Source organism: Typopeltis vanoorti, chromosome 14 (assembly GCF_054136105.1).
Source record: "Typopeltis vanoorti isolate ZY-2024b chromosome 14, IOZ_Tvanoo_1.0, whole genome shotgun sequence".
In the NCBI taxonomy this organism is placed as follows: domain Eukaryota; kingdom Metazoa; phylum Arthropoda; class Arachnida; order Uropygi; family Thelyphonidae; genus Typopeltis; species Typopeltis vanoorti.
Genome location: NC_143562.1, coordinates 22,972,603 through 22,992,989, shown reverse-complemented (window position 1 = coordinate 22,992,989; position 20,387 = coordinate 22,972,603). Strand labels below are relative to the sequence as shown.

Here is a 20,387-nt window from a genome sequence, read left to right as displayed (position 1 = left end):
AAGAACATAAAGTCTGTCAAGACAGATCGAGGGAAGGTCCCCCCCCTAAGAACACAAAGTCTATCATACAACTCCTTAAACTCATTGACTGTTCTCGCTCTCACCACTCCATCAGGCAATGCATTCCACGGTTCAACCACTCTCCATGCAAAGAAACCACTCCTCACCCTCTTGCTCACAGTTTCCTTTCATAACTTCCAGGGATGGCCTCTTGTCATCACTCCTTCCCACTGTTCAACCAAGCGAAAGAACTCCCCAGCGTCAACCCTGTAACCACCTCTCAACAGTTTAAATGTCTCAATCATATCACCTCTCCTTCTTCTATCCACCAAATTCTGCAATCCACATTCCCTCAGCCAATCCTCATAACCAAAATTGTACAGTCCTGAAAAACCATCTTTGTCATCCATCTCTCTACCCTTTCCACAGTTAATTTATCCCCTTCAAATCCCTGAGATCAAATCTGAGAACAATAGTCGAAGTGTGGTCTGATCAGAGACTTATACAACGGAATGATAACCCTTTTATCTCTGCAGGTTTTTATCTCTGCAATTATGAGAGTCCTTCTCATAATTGTAGCAATCCTCTGTTACCTTCACCACCTTTGCAATATATCCCCTAAATTTCAGGTTTCTATCAATCATCAACCCCAGATCTCTCGTCTCCCCTATTTCCTCCAGTATAACTCCTCCCATAGAGTATGCAGCATCCCATCGATGTTTCCTAAACCTCAAGACCTTACATTTCGCTGCATTAAACTGACACCCCCATTCATTTGCCCATCTATCTAGCTTATTCAAATCCTCTTGCAGGGCTACCACATCTGCACTATTACTAATAATCCTTCCCAGCTTTGCATCATCTGCAAATAACTGAATATCCCCTTGCAATCCACTGGCAATGTCATTGATATAAAGGTTAAACAATATAGGTCCTAGTACTGAGCCCTGTGGGACCCCACTTGTAACCCTCTGCCTCCTTGAAACTGCTCCACCATACACAACTCTCTGATACCTATCAGACAGCCAATCCTGAATCCAGTTGACTGATCTCACATCCAGACCCATGTGCTGCAACTTAAATATCAGCTTATCATACTAAATATAGTGGCACCCTGTCAAATGCCTTCGCTAAGTCTAAGAAAATTGCAGTATATGCCTTTCCCTCACCTAATGTTCTTGTAACTTTATTATAAAAGGCTAGCATATTGCTAAAACAAGAGTGCCCCTTCACAAATCCATGTCGACTCTCACAGATAACATTACCCTCATCTGCCCAATGCTGTATAAGGTCCCTCACTACTTTCTCCAAGATCTTACTAACTACTGATGACACACAAACTGGCCTATAATTAGACACTTCCAGTCTGTTACTACCCTTATACAATGGAACTATCTTACCTTCCTTCCATTCAATGGGCACCTTTCCTGCAGCCAGACTTTCATTGAAAAGCCAGGTAAAAGGCACTGTCAGTTCCCTAGCACATTCTCTCAAAACTCGTGGTGAAATACCATCCAGTCCCAAAGCTTTACTGACATCCAGAGTACTCAGTATCTGAAACACACTCTCCTTCTGTACCTCTAAACCTCAAACCTGCCTTATCCCTCTAGCATTAAAACTGACTCCTCTAGGATGAAATACTCCAATAAAGTGTTCATTGAACAATTCCACTATGTCCTCTGCATCAGTCACTCTATTCCCATTTTTATCCCACAATATCATTCTTCCACAGTCATTTCTCCTCTTACTGGCCACATAGCTAAAAAATTCCCTAGGATTTTCTTTGGATCTTAGGGCCAATCTCCTCTCATATTCCAGTTTCGCTTTCCTTACCACACTAGTCACTCTTCTGGCCTGTGACGTATATTCTTCATGCATCTTCTCTTCATCTGTCTCCTTATATCTCTTCCATAGCCTCTTTTTCGCATGCAATTCCTGTTTAATATTGTTTGTCATCCACTTTACTCCAAATTGTGTCCTCTTCCTCACTTGTGGTATACAACTTACCATTGTTGCTAACAAATATTCTTTCACAATTTCCCACGAACTAATGATATCCCGGCCTTCCAATTCCTCCCTCCATGAAACTTTCCAAAGTGGACATCTAAGACTATTATAATCACCTGCTTTATAATTCCACATCAGTTCCTGTCTCTTTGATACTCCTGCATGTCTATTCATTTTCCAAGTCAAAACCATATGGTCACTCTCTCTCCAACTGGTGGGAGAGATGTCATCTTAGTTATTATCAACTCTTCTGATGCTATAACCAAATCCAAAATTCTTGAACCTCTTGTTCCCTCTGTTACATGTTGCCTAAGACATTTGTCCCTCAAGAATTCTAGAAATTCCATTCCCCTATTGCTACATGCATCTTCCTCTCTCCAATTTATACTACTGTAGTCTCCCAGTCTCCCATAACAATCATTCTTCTTGCACTTGCCAAACTTAACTGTCTAAACATCTCCTGGTCCCCATACTCTGTGCTCCTGGGTCTGTAGCAACACCCCCACTAAATATCCTGTCGTGCCCACCTCTACCTCACACCATATGCTCTCAAAATCATTTGTCTCACTGCCTTCCAAAGCCTCCACTCTTAGAGGACATAGGTCATCACTTATCATAAGCAGTACCCCACCACCACGCTTTCCTCTCCTATCCTGCCGAAAAATGCTGTACCCAGCGACTTCTATTCCTGTTATTATATCTCCTTCTGTCAACCACGTCTCAGTGATTGCAATAATTTTTGGACAGGCTGATGCTATCTGTGCCACCAATTCCGGATACTCCTGGCATTAGTATAAAGCATATAAATGCCATTGTTTCTATACCCAGCATTATCCCCTCTAGACTGCACTGGGCTCAGTGTTACCTGATGTCTCCCTTCTCCCAAGTATCCATTCCTACAAGAGGCCACCCCTGCTATCATCCTCCCTGGGACACACTGACTCATTCAGAACAGCAATCTCTCCATATGCCTACGTAAGCAGTCTCTCGCATACAATTCCTCTCTTTCCTCAAACACACTCCAAGCATCCACATATACCAGTCCTCTCTTGTCACACATTCTAGCTATTATGTCATTCAATATTACTGCTCTTCTGCTCAGCTCGTCATTATCATACCTAGGCAACATGCACACTATTTTTCCTCTCTCCGTCTTCTTCTGTACAGCCTCAAGCAAAAATCTCATATCTCTCGCTGCCCGACTTACATTACCACTCAAGTCATTTGTTCCTACCATCACAATCATTAAACAAAAGTTTAATATAGCTAAGCATAAAGTTTTGAACTTTGAAATAATTTCAATATAGAATGCTGCCAATCCTAGAAGTGAAATTAAATGGAGGAGAAGGCAAGAAACTTTGGGTAATGGTGAACAGAAATTTAAATGTCAAGGGATATTTATCAAAGGTGATAAAGACCATCATCAAATTCCTGATATGTACTTCAAGGGATGTACAGTACTTTGCTAATCCTATGATAGTACAGGAAAGGTTTGCATCATTATAAACTGCCTATCAACAATTTTCTTTCAAATTACGTTATTTGTCAGGACTCCAATACTGTCAGATATATTTCAGTCTGCATCATTTTCCTGCTATCAAACACTTGTTTTTAATAACTTTCCTCTCCCATTCTGTATAACTGACCATAACCTTAGATTGGCTGTGCTCATTCTTGAATGATAACGCCTCCATAGCGCAATTGGAAGAACGACGGCACATTGCGCCCTTCGATTGGGATAGGCCTAAGTTCGATTCTCGTCATGACGGGAGGAATCTTTATCTGGACAATTTCAATCGAAGGTGAGTTAGCCGATCTCATACAGAGGTAGCAGGGTTTTTTCTCCCAGAAACTCGGGTTTTTCATCCCGCATACAGACAAATCGAGCATTCAGAACACATGCAATTTACAGACAAAAAAATACTAGTTGTGGTGGAGGTGGGCAGTAGATGGCGTTGATGGAGATGATTCATAGTAGAGGTTCGGTGTAGTGGTTGAGACAGTTGTAGGTGTCCTCCCGCGATGAGTCTTCGGACTCCTTGGAGGTATCAGGAATAATAATAATAATAATAATAATTTATAGTCTAACCAACTGAAAAAAAAACTTCTAACATGTATGATTACATATAAAAGTGAAAAATATATAAACCTAAAAATTGCAAAATATTTAAAAATAACAGGTGTAATTAACTTTATATGGAACAATAAAACAAAAAGACAAACAATGATTAATATCGTATCATAGTGGATGGAATTTTTCATTTTATAAACGGTGGGGAAAGGAAGAGAGAACATTCGTGGAAGTTGAGAATGAATCTAGTCAAGAAAAGGAGGAGAGATGGTTTTATCTCTCATATAGCAGAGCGTGACTGGAAAGGCCTGCCTTTGGAAGTGGTAAGTGCAGTAATGTGAATGAATTTAAAACAAGGTGCAGGAAGTAACATGTGGATTCACTCGATGAGACTGACTCTCCGAAAGTCTTATGTCATAATCATAATAATTTTATAGAATTTATGTTAATAAAGAGACATCAGTTTTTTTTAGTTGAAAAACCTTACATCTTCATTTACATATTAAAGATATCAGCGTTTAGTTTCTTCACGAGTTTCATTCCGTGTTGAGCATTAATAGCATATACCCCTTTATTGGCTGTGATATACCAAATTACTTGCTGATATTAAGTTTGATGCTATCGTGCACAGTGGAAAACCGCTGTGTTTAGTTAGATTGTTTGCTGAAAAGAAGTGTTGGAAATAAATACATAAGGTTAGGCATATGCTACATCTTAAATCCTAGCTTATTTTAGTGCGTAGAATGTACAATCATGTGTTTCACAATATACAAGGTGGCAATATTCATTTCTTATGATTGTGTATCTATATTTATATAAATCTGAACCCCAATCTGAACAATAATGGTCTAAAAATCCCAAGCATATGGAAGGCACATTCTACCCACAGAACCTTTCTCTCTAAGAGTTAACTATAAACAGGACTGTAGGTAATCCAGAATCCTAAATCTAAAATAACAATTGTAATGTTAAAAATAGGGCATCATTGTTACTGAAAGAAGACTATCTATAAGAAAATGTTTTTCTCATGTTTTCTTAAATAGAATTTAGCTTTGATGTAGTTTCTAAATAATTTGTATTTTTTTTTCACTAGAGCCAGTAGAATAACCGGTGATCAAATCATTGTTTCTTTAGCTTACTGTGTGTAATGTAACTCAGCTTGTCCTTGTATATTTGTATATACCCCAGATCAGAGTTTCCCAAACTGTTCTGTGGAAGGTGAATAAGTGTTTCACGAGAAGTTCTCCTGGAATTTGTCATTTTAGTTTTCTAAGCATTTTTCATAAATATTTTATAGTGGAAACTAGGGTGCTATTCCCCCCCCCCGGTGCCTACGGCGCCCAACTCCCTGCGTTCTAGACTGGTAGGCCGGTTCTCCTTTAATTCTGATGACTCGACACTCAGGGTAGCCCCCGAGTTTCAAAACGTGACATACAAATGCGACATAAAATATGACATAAAAAGGCTGATCATTTTATATATATAGGGTAGATATTCTGAGGAGAATAATATTCATGAATATGTCGAAAAGCTCAGACCCAGAATGTCTAATAACATCTGTGTAGCAAATGTTAGTGACTAAGCTGTGTATTTAAAAACATGGAAGTATTCATGAATTATCGTTAATTTTCACACATCGAAACCTTTCGACATTTGGGAAAGGGAATACCGCTGTTTATGACTGGTCATAAAAATTGCCTGCAAGCGGATTATAATAGTGGGTGGCGTATCCTCTGTTCACAAAACTGAACAAAACAACATCTGTGTAGCAAATGTCAGTGACCAAGCAGCATATTTTTAAACATGGAAATATTCATGAATTATCGTTAATTTTCACACATCGAAATCTTTCAACAATCGGGAAATACCACTGTTTATGACCGATCATAAAAATTGCCTGTTTATGATTACAACAATGGGGAGGGGGGCATATCTTCTGTTCTCAAAACTGAAAGAAATAATATCTGTGTTGCAAATGTTAGTGACCAATCAGCAAGGAAGTATAAAGAAAATTTTTCCACTAAAATTGAAGATCAAGGTAGTCCATATCTGGTTTTCAAATCTAGTAATATTTAATACTTTCTTCGCAAGTTTGTATTATAGGGTGAAAGTTTCGAAACCGTAGTGCTGTGATTTTTTAAAAGTAATAGGCCTGCAGATTTAAATTTTAATATGAATAACATACAAGGGACTTTGTTTAATTTTGGTATTAAGAAATCTCTTATTGAAGGTGTTTGTGACACAACAGATAGTGAGTCATCCACCACCAGCCTACAAAGCAATCTCCAGGAGGGGAAAACTACCAGCACACAGGAGAAAAAGTCTGCATTCACTCATAAGTACTTATAATATTATAAATTTTTGGTGATTAGAATGGGATATGGCAATGAAAATCAGCACAAATTAATTTAATGTTGTTTAATTAATGATCAATTAAGAAATTAATAATAAAAAATCAGTTAAATTAACAATTAATTTAGTTTTACACTTAATTAATTGAAATTAATTAACAATTTTAATTAATTAAAAACATTTTAATGGAACATCTTGGTTATTCTGTAATGTATTAATTAATAATAAACCAAATAACCAAAATAAACAAAATAACCAAGGTGTTCTGTGAAAATTTCAGGATTTGTGAAGTGTTCCGTCTTAGGAAAAGTTTAGGAAATGCTACTCTAGATGATGATCTTAATATGAAGATCAAAACGTCGGAAAATTAAAAGAGTTATTTATAATATGGTTGTAAAGTCCATAAATTCTGGTATTGTAGGAAGCCAGCTGAATGAATTTATATGGAATAAGAAAGAAATTAGTTGGAAGTTTTTTTTTCTTTCCACTTGGTTAGACTATAATAAATTTAGTTTAATCCTTTATCCAAGTGTAAGCAAACAAAGTTTGCACCTGAAGTATCTTCAGGACTGAGGCAACTCGTAGTAAAGGTGGACCAAGCTCTCATGACTACTTGTCTTAGTATCTCCCACAATGCAAAGCACATCTCCTTGTGGACATGTATAATGCTATGCATTAAGAGAAGGGCCACTACCAAGACCAACTTCAACCTTTATTGAATGTTCAAATACAGGTCAAACTCCAAAAACGCAGTGTTGTTCTCCTCAGTAACAGGCTCACCCTGCCACTGAGAACTCTTAGAACCGGTTGGCTCAACACCGTGGCAGGCTCACCCCACCACCTAGCAGAGCCGCTCATTTGCTCATATCTCATCTGAGGGGTAACAGCAACAGCCGTGCCTCAGTTAACTTCACGAGCTACAGCATTGCCATTCATTACCCCCACACCCAGGACCTGGGTGACAGCAACAGCCAAGCTTCAGTTAAAACTTCATGGGCTACAGCATTGCCATTCATCACCCAAGCTTCCAACCAGTTTTGACCTTTATTAAGGTCTCGCAAGTGGGAGCCAGACCCAGAGGTGGTGATACTAAGGTGGAAGCAATGGAGAGGTCATATTTACCTATACGTGTTGCCAAAAGGTGCCTCACCTTATTATTAAATTACTCTGATTTATAGAAAGATGATGTAAGTTTTTTTCCCACTTAGTTAGACTATAATAAATTTAGTTTAATCCTTTATCCAAGTGTAAGCAAACAAATTTTGTGCCTGAAGTCTTCAGGACTGAGGCAATTTGTAGTAAAAGTGGACCAAGCTCTCATCACTGCTCGTCTTAGTATCTCCCAAGATACTTCAGGTGCAAACTTTGTTTGCTTACACTTGGATAAAGAATTAAACTAAATTTATTATAGTCTAACCAAGTCGGAAAAAAACTTCCATCTTTCTCTAAATCCAGATTAATTTAATAATAAGGTGAGACACCTTTTGGCAACTCATATAGGTAAATATGATATCTCCATTGCTTCCACCTTAGTATCACCACTTCAGGGTCTGGCTCCCACTGACGAGACCTCAGTAAAGGTCGAAACTGGTCTGGGTAGTGGCACTTCCCTTAATGCATAGCATTATACATGTCTACAAGGAGATGTGCTTTGCATTATGGGAGATACTAAGACAAGTAGTGATGAGAGCTTGGTCCACCTTTACTATGAGTTGCCTCAGTCCCGAAGATACTTCAGATGCAACTGGGATAAAGGATTACACTTGGAAAAAGGATTAAACTAAATTTATTAAAGGAATTAGTCAAAACACTAAATTAGCTGTATACAAAACAGTGTTTAAAACAATTTTAACTTACAGATCTGAGAGCTGGGTAAGAAATAAAATACTTGATCAAAGACTGGAGATCCTCTGATATGAAAGTTCTAAGAAAGATTAGTAGAGTGAACAGATGGCATCAATGGCAGTGTCACATTAAAAATGAGGATATTAGGAAACAACTTGCCATTGTTAGCATTCAGGAATGTGTTAGTAGAGCTAATCTCAGGTGGTGTGGTCACTTAAACAGAACGGGAGAAGAAAGATTCGCAAGACAAGTGTTCTCTGTCAGGTTGGCAGGAAAAAGACCCAGAGGACTGATACAGTAAAAAGCAAAGACAGAAATATAAGATCTGATAATATTGGAATCTTGACAGATAACAAATTAATTTTAGGAAAAATTGTTGATCGGAAGTTAGTAATGGTGTAATTTTTTCATCTAGTACTATCAAAATTATCCTGTATACCCCCCCCTGAAGGTACATATCAGCAATTTGATGATGAGGAGTTTGATGTAGAAACCTATCAAATAATTCTATCAGTTTAATATAGAAGAAATTATAAAGAGTGGATGTTAAGATGGGAAGAATGAGAGGCCATCCCTGGAAGTTGTATAAAGACATGGTGAATAGGTATGTGAGGGGTAGATTTTTTTCGTGGGAGTTGTTAGTGAGTGCAGTTAGTGTAAATAACTTAAAAGCTCACTATGACAGACCTTGCTGGTTGAGTGGGCCTCTCACAATGAATCTATTGACTCCATGGAGGTTACCAAATAATAATAATTTGCAAAGTCCAGCAGTATCATAACATAACCATTTCCTTTATTCAATTGTCACTTTATTTAAGAAAGTAAATTACTAAGACAAGACCTATCCTTCACAAAGCCATGCTGCCCTCATAGAGTATCATATTTCTATTCATTCATTCCTGACTTCTGGCCTCAATCATTTTTTTTAATACTTTTATAGCCATTCTAGAAATATTGATCAGTCTATAATTTGCTACCTCTATCTTGGAGGAGTTTCTTTTATGCAATGGAACAATTTTGCCCTCTTTCCACTCCTTGGGACCTCTACAGAGAAACGGAGGCACTGCCAATTCCTTTGTACATTCTCTTAACAGAGGCCAATATTCCACATAATCTCATGGCTGTATTGGTCTAATTCATTCATTTAATTAGAGAATTCATCTCATTCTCTTTTCACATTATGCCTGTTACACCTGTCAATGCAATATTTGCACTTTAAATTGCAAATCAAATTTATATTTATATATAACTGATCTATATATTTATATATATCAACCTACTGATCTGCAGTAGGTTGATATTAGTTCACAGAAGCTACTTACCTCCAATAGTTGATATGTAACAAATACCATATGATATATATCACATGATTTACATCAGCAGAAGTGATGCTATTGGTTGTTTGTCATTATATTGCAAAAGTTAGCTGATAGGTGAAAAAGGGGATATAGAACTATTTAAGTTACTAAAGAGGCTTTCATAAGATTGATGCAGGAGAATTGTTTCAACACTTGGCTAGAGGGAGCAGAACAAGAGATCATCCCTCAGTTGGGTAAGAGCGTGGTTAACAAGGAGAAGACTAGATTTTTTGCTTGGAGAGCGATGAATGAATGGAATTGGTTGCCTGAGTAGTCAATTGTAAGTGCTTTGTCTGTTAATAACTTTAAGAAGAGGTATAATAGATATTGTGTTGATAGTTTGGGTCTCCCACAATGAGTCTTAGGACTCCATGGAAGTGCATGTGCAATAATAATAATAATAATAAAAATATTTAGATAGGCATATTGTTTGAATTTGTAGAGTGAGATGTGTGTTCAGTGTCTGAAGTGATATGTTGATATCAATGACTTGAGTGGGTGTTATGTCTGGACAGGGGCGTGCCGGCCATATGTGCAATGTGTACGATGTACACATGTGCCAGGACAGTAAAGGCCCCAAAGATTGGGTATGATATTTTAAATAAAGTGAATTTTGTCAGTAAAATACTGTAGTCTTCATCTATGAATCTTCAACTTACTTTATGCATTGAATGATCTAAATCAATTTTTAAATAATAATTAAATTTCTGACAAAATTTAAAGTAATTTTTTTTCTCTGCATAATAGATCAAATAGTACAATCTTTGAAGGAAAGATTTACTTTATTAAAAGAACATATGAATTCCTTTCAGTTTTTGTATTTGTTAAGTACTTCATGAAATAAAGAATATTTATTATCTTGTTGTAAAAAGTTACGACAAAAATTAACACATGAGAATCATTCAGACATTGACACAGACGATTTATGCGAAGAAATTTTACACTGTCAACCATTTATTTCTAATTTTAAAAACAATATATATCAGATAATTCAGCATATTTATTCAAACGACTTAATCATAGTTTATCCAAACTTTACAATTGCTCTTCGGATTCTTTTGTCATTACCAGTATCTGTAGCATCTGCAGAACGGTCCTTTTCTAAACTTAAAATTATTAAAAAATACTTGCGCTCCACAATGGTACAAGACAGATTTTCAAATCTTGCCATTATATCAATAGAGTCAGATATTTTGGATCAACTTGATATACATGATATTATTCGAGAATTTTCACTAATGAAAACTAGAACAGTTCAATTCACTAAGTGGTTTTTCTTTCTGTTTAAATATTTAACTATTTCTTTACACAATAATGCTTAATATGTTCCTATTTTATATACTTATAAGTTACTATTATTTATTTATCTTATTATTTACTTTATTTTTTTTTCAAATTATTTTTGTTGTTTTTGTACCCTTCTTGTATGTTTATTGTTTTTTATACATTTTTTTGTAATTTCTGCTTTTTGTTTAATAAACTTATAATATATTTCATTTTAACTCACTGATACGTTTTTATAAAGTGAATTTTATTGGGGGGGGAATATAGGGGCGCCAACTAGTTTTGCACACAGGCGATGGACACTAATGGCGTGCCCCTGTGTCCGGAGAGATAATATTTCACTGACTTTTAAAAAGTTAGGTTGGCTTTTGAGGGCTGCAGGCCAGAGATGCTTGGTACCTGTGTTTGTGGCAGACTTTTTTGGTATTATCATGGGTGTTTTCTTGCACAGAGGAATGACATCTTGATTTCAATGACTTAAGGGTCAATTAACTTATCTTCATAACTGTTGTTTTATTTCTTGCACTTGAAAATCATCACATTCATTGGTGATCACTTTTGTCTTCTGTTAATGTCTGTGTTGTGATTCCTCTTGACATCAATGGTATTACTAGTATTTCTTCACATGGAGGTTTTTTGGCTTCTGTCAATATTTGTGCACTGGAGTCTCAACATCTTATATGTCTTGGAAAAGAACACAAGTTGAATTTTTTGGATTAATTCTCAAGCAGCTTCTGCATATTCGCTTTGTATTATTATTCATTATTGTCAACTTTATTATTGTTTTTTTTTTATTACATTGTGTGTTTTGTATCATTTATTGTGTTTTTTTGTTGTCATTTTAATTTTTTTTATTGAATCTCATATCTGCATTTCTCTTATCTGCACTGGTTTTTTTTATTTTGCACTGTCAGATGAGTGGCATTGCTTTCAGTGATGTCAACCATGTGACACATACATGTTGTGACTTAGTTGATTTATCTGTTATTGGAGAGGAGTTAACTATTGCATACTTGCATCTTCAAGTTTCAAAATTAAGCTACAAGTTGGTAAAAGAGGATATAATGCACCTGCTGATGAGAGATTGTATAGAAGAAACTGAGGCAAATGTTCATAGCATAAGAAAAATGAAAAGAGAACAGTCATCATTTGAAGTTAGGAAAAGTATGGTTTGTAAAGGAAGTCAAGAGTGAATCCATTTCCTTGTGGATAGTAATAAGAAAATGGACTAAACTGCTTGAAGATGTGTTACTAAAATGCACTGAATTTAAAAAAATGCATAGCATGTACAAAAAAAAAGAGCTAGACTAGATGAACTATTATGATGAACCATGGGACTTCATGGAGGTACATCATAAATAAATTATTGAATTCAGACTCATACCAGTCCCCAATATCTTATCTAAAACACTCTTTAAGCAATTAAAATGAAATCTAATATTATTCTTGTATGAAACTGAATGTTTGTGATAACTGCAGCTTATTAAAGCATTTTTACCATTAAAACAATTCTGAGTTTTGTGACTGCAGTTTCAAGTGTTTGAGTAGTAGCAAAGCCAATAGTGTATGGGAACACTGACATTTTAGTATTCCCATACACAATTATATTTTCCTTCACCCCAAAACATTTTAATTTTCTTTTTAGGAATCCAAACTGTCGTTGCCACAATCAAGTTGATGATAATAATAATAAAACATGCATAAATGTACAAAGTCTTATTTTTTACAAATGCTTTCACTTAACTCATTTAGTCAGGATTTAAAAATGATAAGGTTTCCTGTTAAGTGATGCCATGCAACTGAATATCTGAAATGAACTGAATGTATTAACGTTCATTTCAATATCATAAATGTATAGAACATTAACATACTGTATATACCTTTATTTTTAAAAAGTATTCTTCGTAATTTTGTACTGAATTTGACGCAATGCTACATGTCGGCAGATTTTTATCCCAATGGTCTGGGTTTACCTCCAAAGTCAAATCTTTCCAGTATTTTTCTTTGCTTAGTTCATCGGTACTAACAAGATTATAACAATACAAACTTGAGTATCCCTCGAAATACACATATAACAACTGGGTTCGTTCTGTTGTATTTGGTAGCAATATTCTTATATCACCCATATTACAAGTAGGTGGTGCACAAAACTGTGCTAAAACACTCCACAACATAGTTGACATTGACTATTTACTTAAACAGCAACAAATTAATCCAATTCGAGCAATACAACACTACAAACTACCCTCCATCCTATGACGCAACGTGATTGAAAAATTGATCGTCATGCACCCTGACAATTTATATATATCGTGTAATATTACTACACTTCCTACTCTAGGTGATCACGAAAACTAAAATACAATTAGTAAATAAAAGACAGCTTGACTCAGATAGTTGTTATTTTTTAATTAAAAATTAAAGTTTACACATTTGGATTTTTTAAATCTTAACTACTTCGTACCCTGACAGCTAGTATAGAAGGCCAGATACGGAAGATAGCTGGAAGCACAAAATGCTTCCAACACTTTGTGCATATAAGACTCCGCAACTTGAAGCACAAAGTGACATTGAGACCTTCGATTATAAAATTCCTGAGGGCCATTCTCGTTGTCACAAGAGAAATCTTTATATGGGCCTTTTCAACTGAAGGGAAGATAGCTGGTTTCATACCGTGGTAGCGTTTTTTTTTTTAAAAAAAAATCCCGGAAACCGGTTTTTCATCTTGATACAGACAAATTGACCATGAGAACACACACGATTTACAAACCAACCATTCTGCTGGTGGGGATAGTAGGCGGTAGTTGTCGTTTGAGATTAAGTACATGAGATGATGGGTTTTGTACAGTGGAATAGAGCACTTTCCCATGATGAATCCTTGGATTCCTTGGAAGTGTCATGTCATAAGAATTAGTGATTCAAATACGACTGCGAATGATTTGAAGAGTAACAAGGATGGAATGAAAAAAGATATGAAAGAGTCACTGGTAATATTGTAGGTCTGTTAAGATGGTATGTTTAAAGGGAAATAAAATGAAGGAATGATAGCAAACATGCATAACTTGTACAGAAGAAATTATGCACAGTTTGTAGATACATTGAATGAATTCGATGAACATATAAGACTGGTGGAGCATATTTGAATGATTTAGGTTTAATGTCTGGAGAATTTGTTGTTCAGTGAGAGATTAGACGAAAAAAATCAGGAATATTAGAGCTACTAGAGAGGGAATGTATGTAAATGAGTGTGCATGCAGACATTTTCAATTGGGCAAGTGTGAGAATATGAATAAACAAAACATGCTAAATATACTGTATTTTCTCAGCTCTCGAATATGAACGTTGCAGTCATCACAAGAAGAAGGATAGTTAGGGGCACAAGAGGATATTGCAGTTATTATATAAACTATTATATTATATAATATAATACCAGAAGCATCAAAAATATTATTATTGTTTGTTGTTGTTGTATGGGCACCTCCATGAAGTCTGAAGACTCAACGCAGCGACCCAAACTATCCACACAATCTATTATACATCTCGCTCAACCCAGTAACAGAAAAATCGCTAAAAACTAACTCTGCCAACCTATTCCATTCAACCACAACTCTCCAAGTGAAAAACAGTCCTCACTCCCCTATTAACCACACTTTTACTCAACTTCCAGGGATGATCACATGTTCTTCCCACTCTGACTGACCAAGTGCTGAAACATTTCCCCTGCTTCGATCGTATAAAATTCTTTAAGTAATTTAAATGTTTCCATAACATCTCCTCTTTTTGTCCATCAACTAACTTCTGCAATCCACACATCCTCAATCTATCCTCATAGGGAACATTCCACACAGCACTCATCATCTTGGTTGCTTACCTCTGAATCAGTGGCATAGCTAGAACTTTTGCCACCTGGGGTGGTCCCTGAGTTTGCCACCCCTCTCAATACACACCAAAAATACTACAAAAAAAGCCAAAACGACGTATAGGGAAATAAATTAAAATACTATGTTTATTTTTGAAGTAAAACTTTAATTTCAACATTAAAAAAATCATCTAACACCTTTTATTCCCTTATAGGGAGTAGGCGAGGCCTTTATACCCTATCTAACTTTTGGAGACTGAGTGGGAAGTTCAATCTCAACCGCTAGCCAATCAGAGATAGCTGGCCCATGTCTATCACTAATTATAGCACCCACTGATGAAGAGGCTGGCAAACAAGTGCTGCCATCTCTTGGTACCTAACCCTAACAAGATATGTTACTGTCTGAAATAATGTGGGTACTACAGTCGATTTTCTTGAGTTCATGGAATAAAAAATCCGAGTTTCCAGGAGGAAAAACCCGCTTGCCCATGCCAGAGATCGACTAACTCTGGAATCGGTCGAAGAAAGGCTTAGAAAAAGGTCTTCCAGTTGGCGACTAGACTTGAACTTAAGTCTGACTTCAAACGACCAAGCCCAGAGGACGCAAGCGCCACTTCCACTGATTTTTTTGGCTTTTCTGCTGACAAAATCGTCGATAACATTGGTGAAGTCTATTTCATAGTAATATAGGTAATTCTTAATCAAATTTTATTTAGAAAAACTCCTCTCACAGCTATCAACACTTACAGCAATTGTGAGGAAAATTCGCAGTAGTATTACAATATGTGGAGCTGAGTTCTTGAGACTGAATTTTAGAATTAGATTTAAGAATCTTAGAAATGTTCAAAGTGCCGCCCGGGGAGGACCTCCCCCTTCCCACCCACCACTAGTTACGCCACTGCTCTGAATCCTCTCCATTACTTCCTCATCCTCAAGAAACCAATGAGACCAGACCTAAGCACAGTAATCCAGATGTGGACGTATCAAAGGTATGGTTAAGGATATGAAATATATGCTGCTGCTAAGAGATAATTACCAGAAACAGCATGTGATGGAGGAGACTGAGGATGTGAAAGGCCTAGATCTGATGACAGCATCAGGGGATTTGTTCATAATCAAGGTATCTAGCTTTTCTTTGCCTTGATTCAGAGTGGTCAATTCCACATAACTATTCACCTGTGAAGTCAAAGACCAAGTTTAGACACATGAGAGGACTAAACAACGAGAGAGGACTAGGCAAGTGTGAGAATAATTTGATATTCCGGTTTTGTGTTTTACATAAGTTTTTTTTTACATAGCCCTGTGAAAGTTGCGTTTGAATTAACATCCATAAATTTGGAATTATGCCACAGCCACTGAGACTATGTGGCAGGTGTGTTTATGCCTGCAAATTTTCCATGTGCTTCTGGCTGGTTTTCCGTCCTGGAAATTCAGGACGGAAAACCTGAATTTCGAGGACACGTTTTTCTTCCTCTTTATGAGACTACATAGTTAAAAGCCGTTATAACGTTTTCATATAGTCTTAAAAGAGATCGAACCCAGGTATATCTAAATATATGAGGAATTACAATACCGTTTATTACATTAAGCTTAGGAAACAGTTTGGAACAGTGCAACTGCTTAAGAAAATAAGGATGAGCAACTCATGGGAAATGATTAAGAGGTGTTTGAGTGAAGTCAGGCTGTATACCTGGAGTGCAAAGATAAATCAGATGGGAATTAAATGAACCAGTAGCATTATTAAACAGGTGCTACGAGAAAATAAAATGCTGTGAAACATAACAACTTACGAACCACAGAAAGCACAGGAAGAAAGATGAACAATGCAGTGATGAAGGCAAAACTGAAAGATAAGAGGAAAGTAGTCGAGCAAATCATATAATTATTTCTCTGCTTAATAAATAAATGTAAAAACGATTGTGGCAAGATAACTGTATTGGATGTTGAGAAGTGAGAGAACCAGAATGAATAGTTGAATTACTGAGTGATCAATTTGCAATGGTCTATTCACCCCATGGATATGCTTGATTAACACATGTGAAAGCAACTGTTGTGAGATTAGAGGTAGATGAAATGGAGGTGCTTAGGATACAACAACATTGTGAATATCATTGTGGGAATGGATGGGGGTATTAGCCAGCATACCAAGAGAAATGGATGTGCTTTTGAGCTAGTTGTTTAACTTATGACTGAATTCTGTGATGCTTCCAAAGAGTAAAAAGAGTGAAGAATAGTTCCATTACATAACGAGGATCCATGAGAAATTTAGCAAATTAAGACACTGCATCAGTGAAAAATTCGAAAAGCTGTTTAAGAGCAAATATATATTACTATTATTACTATTATTACGGGCAACTCCAGGGAGTCATTAGACTCATCGAGGGAGGCCCCAAATCATATTCATCACAACTATTTGACATTCATACAGTATCTATCATACCTCGCCTTAAACACATTCACTGTCACAGCATCCACCACAGACTCAGGGAGTGCATTCCACTCATTCACTACTCTAAAAGTAAAGAACCCAGCTCTAACACCTTTACTAACCACACTTTTGCCCAGTTTCCATGGATATCCCCTAGTCCTCCCACAACCAGCCCTGTTCTCAAAAATATCTTCTGAATTAATTTTATAGAAACCCTTCAGTAATTTGAATGTCTCAATCATATTTCCCCTCCTCCGCCTATCAACCAATTTTTGCAACCCACAAATTCTCAACCTGTTCTCATACGGTTCATTCCACAGACCTGCTATCATCTTGGTCACTCGCCTCTGGATCCTCTCCACCTCCTCCCCATCAAGAAGAAACCTAGGTGACCAAATCTGAGCACAGTAGTCTAGATGGGGTCTTATCAAGGCTCGATACAGAGGAACAATAACCTGCTTGTCTCTGCTTGTCAACGTATTCTTCAGCAACCAAGTGATTTGATGAGCTGTTTTGGTCACTTTTGCAATGTGTCCCCTAAATTTCAATTCCTTATCTACCAACACTCCTAAATCTCGTGCCTCATCAATTTCCTGGAGCACGGTTCCACCAATGCAGTAAACTGCCGCCAATCTTTTCACCCCAAAATGCATAACCTTACATTTCGCCACATTAAACTGACATCCATTCTCCTTAGCCCAGACCTCCAATCTATCCAAATCATCCTGCAAAATTTTGACGTCATCTGCATTCACTATTGCCCTACCCAACTTCGCATCATCCGCAAACAAACGAACTGTTCCTCTCAGATCATTTCCTATATCATTTATGAACAAATTAAACAGCAGTGGTCCAAGAACAGATCCTTGTGGCACACCACTAGTCACAGGCCGTCTTGTGGACTCTACTCCCGAGTAAACCACTCTCTGATATCTCTCCATCAACCACCCTCCTATCCATCTCACCAACCCTATGTCCATTCCCATATGCTGCAATTTACTGATTAGAATTCCATGTGGAATCCTGTCAAAGGCCTTGGCAAGGTCCAGTAGAATCACCATAAACCCATTACCCTTATCCAGTTCAGCCGCCACTGTGTTATAATACGTGAGCAAGTTACTGAGGCATGACCTACCCTTCACAAAACCATGCTGTCCCCGATACAGTATCCCATTTTCTTCTATCCAATCTTGTATTTTCCTCTTGACTATTTTCTCTAAGACCTTGACAATGATTCCTGATATGCTAATCGGTCGGTAATTCACAACAGCAGTCCTGGAACCACCTTTATGCAGTGGAACTATTTTCCCCTCTTTCCACCCGCTCGGGACTAACCCAGACCCGAGACTCAAATTAAACAAAATGGTCAAGGGTATTGACAATTCTTTAGCTGCTTCTCGTACAACACGAGCTGGTATACCATCCAATCCCAGAGATGTATTGACATTGAGGTTATGCAATAGACTACTCACCTCCACTTCATTAACCACAATTCCCGTATAATCTACTGGTTTATTCGTTTCTGCAATGTCACCACCTGGATGATATACTTTTGCAAAGTGCTCACTCAGTAACTCAACTATCTCAACTGATTTAGTTACCTCCCTACCATCGGCATTCTTTAAAATCAATCTGCCATGTACATTTTTCCTTTTACTTGCTACATATCTAAAAAACTGTTTAGGATTCTCTTTAGCCTGCATGGCCAATGTTCTTTCGTAATCCTTTTTTGCTTTTCTTACCACACTCGTCACCCTTCTGGCCTGCGCCTTATACCGTTCATGTGCCTGTCGGTCACCCTTCTCCTTAAATTCCCTCCATAGTTGTTTCTTTTTTTGCAACTCAAGCTTAATGGTGTTATTCATTCATTTAACCCCTACTTGATTTATTATTCGGACTCTAGGTATACAGTCAGCCATTGCTTCATGCAAGCACTTCTTAACTACCTCCCATGCACTATCAACTTCTAGTCCTTGCAGTTGTACATGCCACGGCACTGAACCAATCAAACTGCTAAGCTTGTCATACTTTCCAGCCCGATAATTCCACATGTACCCTGTCTTAATTGAAAATTCTACACCTTTAGCCACCTCCCAAGTTAAGACCCTATGATCACTCTCACCGATTGGTGGCAATGTGGTCATATTTGTTACAGCCAAATCCTCAGATGTAATTACTAGGTCAAGCACTCTCTGACCCCTAGTATTTTCCATTACATGCTGTCGCAGATAGTTATCCCTTAATAACCGCATAAAATCCAGTTCCTTCCTCCCGTGTGTCCTCTCCTCACTCCAATCAATGCGACCATAGTTGAAATCTCCCATAACAATCACCCTCCTTCCACCCATTTCTTCTATTTGCTTGTGCATACTGTCACCACAATCTTTTCCATCACCTGGTCTATAGCAGCACCCAATTGTATATTTAGTTCTGCTAGCCACAATCTCACACCAAATGGCCTCAAATGTGCTCTTTTCTCTATCCTGCAATTCAACTTCTATTCTCCTTGGCTGGAGTTCATCAGCTATCATCAACATACTCCTCCCCCCATTTTATTCTCTCTGTCATTCCTGAACACACTATACCCATCGCATTCAATCCCACTAGTTATATCATCTACAGTCAGCCATGTTTCACTAATACCTATAACCTGTGGTCTGGAAGTGCCAACCATGGCCAAAAACTCTTCCTTCTTGTTCCTAATACCCTATTATTAGTGTACATGAATTTAAGACCCCCATTAGCCCCAACCCTACCTTGATGCCTTATATTAACTATCCCACTCAGATTTGTTGTCCTTATTTGCTCTGGCATATTATATTCATTCTTACATTCAACTGCCTCCATAAGGACTGTATCTCTACTCCCTCCCCCCCTAACAAATCTAGTTTCCCTGAATTTGCACATCCACTACATTCAGCAACACTTTCTCAAGTCTTCTTACACTGTAACCATTCAAATGCAAGCCATCCATCTTATATAGATCCTTTCGCCCATCAAACTCACTCCACACATCCACAAATTCCACACCACTCGTCATACATAACCCACGCATAAAGTCATTTGCAATTATAGCCCTCCGTTTAAACATTTCACTGTCATACCGTGGCAAAAGACTAATCATTCTAACTCTCTCACTCTTTTCTTTTGCTACCTCAAACAATTCATTCAGGTCTTCTATCA

At 37.3% G+C, this 20,387-nt stretch overlaps 1 protein-coding gene across 3 annotated transcripts in view; it reads right to left on the bottom strand.

The window, feature by feature from the left end:
- LOC150099299 (uncharacterized) overlaps positions 1 to 13,149 on the bottom strand; it is a 111,154-nt gene extending 98,005 nt beyond the window's left edge. For 2 of the 3 annotated variants that reach the window (XM_090404017.1, XM_090404019.1), the window contains exon 1: positions 12,798 to 13,149. In XM_090404017.1, the coding sequence (XP_090260143.1) occupies positions 12,798 to 13,100 (303 nt within the window). In that variant the 5' untranslated portion in view covers positions 13,101 to 13,149. The remainder of the gene's footprint in view (positions 1 to 12,797) is intronic. The other variant, XM_090404020.1, reaches the window with a different exon arrangement.
- Between the last annotated feature and the right edge of the window lie 7,238 nt (positions 13,150 to 20,387).